The sequence below is a fragment of the Sphaeroforma arctica genome (genome assembly GCF_001186125.1).
Source record: "Sphaeroforma arctica JP610 unplaced genomic scaffold supercont1.3767, whole genome shotgun sequence".
NCBI lineage: Eukaryota > Ichthyosporea > Ichthyophonida > Sphaeroforma > Sphaeroforma arctica.
In genome coordinates, this window is record NW_014036791.1 from 1 (window position 1) to 3,046 (window position 3,046).

General features: G+C 39.9%; 1 protein-coding gene across 1 annotated transcript; it reads right to left on the reverse strand.

Moving 5' to 3' along the window:
- Positions 1 to 82: 82 nt before the first annotated feature.
- Positions 83 to 2,971, reverse strand: SARC_13808 (hypothetical protein; the record flags this gene model as incomplete). The annotated part of the gene is made up of 4 exons (XM_014292060.1): positions 2,889 to 2,971; positions 2,519 to 2,634; positions 2,018 to 2,073; positions 83 to 188 (listed from the first exon to the last, which is right to left on the reverse strand). The coding sequence occupies exons 1-4, from the start codon at positions 2,965 to 2,967 to the stop codon at positions 83 to 85; spliced, it is 357 nt and encodes a 118-aa protein (XP_014147535.1). The 5' UTR covers positions 2,968 to 2,971.
- Between the last annotated feature and the right edge of the window lie 75 nt (positions 2,972 to 3,046).

The following is a 3,046-nucleotide window of genomic DNA, read 5'->3' on the forward strand; positions in this document are numbered from 1 at the left end:
TATAAACGGTTGACAACTTCACTGTACTCTCCTGCTACAGAAGCAAATAATCCTGAGAGTGCTATGATCTATAAATAGAACTTTACTGTTCTCCCCCAATCACATACTCCTCGTTCACCATATCCAACGCACGCGCGGTGTTGTAGACCACTTGAAAGTCACCCGTACTGCCACAGAAGCAAATGATTCTGCGAGAAAAACAAATGATATAAAAGAAGGAAAAAGAGAAGGACAGGTAGAGATAAAAGATATCTGTAGATAAGGTCAGTGAGTGTGTGCGTGCATGAACCTCTACGGAATGTTGAAAACATTACACGCAAACAACAAGCTCTGCTCTGGACATCAACTGAATGCTAAAAATGTAACACGCAGACAACAAGATCTGCTAAGAACACACATGCAGGTATTCACACGCGTGGCTATGCGTATGTGCCTCCGTATATCAGTGTGTGCATATGTCAACGTGGATGTGGGTCTGAGCCCACCTGCTTTAAGCCCGCCCACCGTATGCCCACCCCCGAGCGTGACATATCAGGCTCAACAGCCAACATACGTTTGGTCTGCATTGGCAGAGATTATTAAACCGCTCACACCTAAAACATAACCCGCCGCGTGATATATGCTTCATCACGTATCAAACACACATGCAAAAACACTTGCTTGGCCTACTCCATTAATTTTGTTTTGTGTTATATATTTATATATGTGTTATACATTCGTTTGTGATATTTATTTGTTTTGTGTTATATATTCATTTATGTCATATATTCGTTTATGTGATTTTTTTTGTCATAATTTTATTTATGTGTTATATATTTGCTTATGTGATATTTGTTTATTTATGTGTTATATTTATATATATATTTGTGTGTTATATGTTTGTTTGCGTATTATTTATATGTTTTTGTGTTATATATTTGTTTATATGTGTGATACATTCGTTTTTATGTGATACATATTTGTTTGTGTTATGTATTTGTTAACATGTGATATATATTTTTGTTGTTTTTATGTTTTATTTCGGTCTACTATACTAGCGACAGCTGTTATTTTTTTGGTCCGGAATATGTATTATGCGTGCGAGTGTGCGTGCGAATGCTTGCCAGGGGTCCAATATACATCTAACGCGTATACGTGCAGTATGCGATATGTGCATATGGATATGTGCGGCATTATGTACAGGTGCTCACATCCATCAGTGCTTGAGTGTAACATATAAATCTTTCTTCCTCCCACTTCCATTGATCCTAATTAGTGCTTGCTTATATATTTGTTTACATGTAATATATATTTGTATTCATGTGTGTCCCATATTTGTCTATTTGTGTTATGTAATTATTTCTATGAGTTATATATTTGTTTTGTGTGTTATATATTTGTTTGTGGTGTTATACATTCATCTATATGCGTTATATATATTGTTATATGTGATATATATATGTTTATGTGTTATATATTTGTGTATCCGTGCTATATATATATATATATGTATTTATATTTGCTTACATGTGGATGTCTCTGCGTGTGTCGTGTTTGTTCTGTAAATAACAGTGGTTGGTTAAGTGGATATGCTTTTGTTGAGCTGCCTACAGTTTGTCTAACGCCAGGGTCACCGAGATTTCGCCGTCTATCTCTTCCAAAACGTAATACCAAATAAAACGTAATGCAAATTATAACATAATGCTAACTGAAACGGAATGTCGATTAAACGGAATGCCAATTGAAACTTAATGCCAATTGAAACGTAATGCCAAGTAAAACGTAATGCTAATTGAAACGTAATTCCAATAAACACGTAATGCTAATGAAAACGTAATACCAATTGAAACGTCGTGCCAGTTAAGACAAGGATGCGTGTCCACTACTCCCACACCACACTGTGCGGGCAGGCATGCTGGGTGTGGGCGAGCCACAGCTCCAGCACTCATCTGCTTAGACGTACCTAGCACTCAACTGCTTAGACGTACCTAGCACTCAACTGCTTAGACATACCTAGCACTCAACTGCTTAGACGTACCTCTGATTCTTGGCTTTGAGTTCTTGGAGGCCCTTTTTTAGATTCTCAATGTGTTCCTGTGCGCATGCATGTGCGATAGAGAAGGGATGGCTCAGATAAGAATGGCATGTCATGAGCCACCATTGTTATTGACAGTACATTGTATCGGAGAGGCTTAATCATGGTCTTGTACGTATGCATGCGCGATAGAGAAGGAATGGCTTACATAAGAATGGCATGTCATGAGCTACCAATACTATTCGTATCGCTAGAAGTATGTACATGCAAGTATATATGTGCATTGTGCAAGTACGTATGTACATGTATGTAGAGCACCATGTCGCAAAGTATCGCTAGATAAAAACTCTCGACAACATAATGTACGTACCAGAGGAAGGCCATGTCACTTTGTTTATACGTGCGATCTAAGTGTATGTCGGTACACAAACACATACTCCGCCTTCATCACAGTGCACACATGTATTGCTATGGTATGGTACCGTATGATCCTCGCACACATACATCGCGTTTGGCTGTGTCACGGGAGAGGATAGAGCTCGACACCAGGACAGCATCCAACTGCTCGAAGTCGGGGATGCGCTTGGCCGTGTCAATCACAGCGGACTGACAGTTCTCGCCTGTCAAATGACCATAGCAACCAACCGCCACAACAGGAAGTGGAAGTGGAAGTGGAAGTGGGCCATGGAGATTAGCAGAGATGTGTGGCATGGTGAGTATATACGCGTGCTTTGAGTCTAGATCCAACTGTGAGTCTAGTTGAGTGTTGCGTCGACAGCAAGATGATACATCTATGAGATTGCCAACCGAGATGTAAGGAAAGGGAGACCTCTCAGAGCAACACAAATGGTAAAACTATGAATAGCAGACTTACCAAGCGTATCGGCTAAGCTCACCACACCCAATCGTCTCCAATTGAAATGGTGCAGTATGTACCTCAACTTATCCACCATAACTGAGGGGTGGGTATGAAAATATGGGCGTTACACACACCGGGCTACCATATGGGATTGGAGGGTATTATCAGTTATA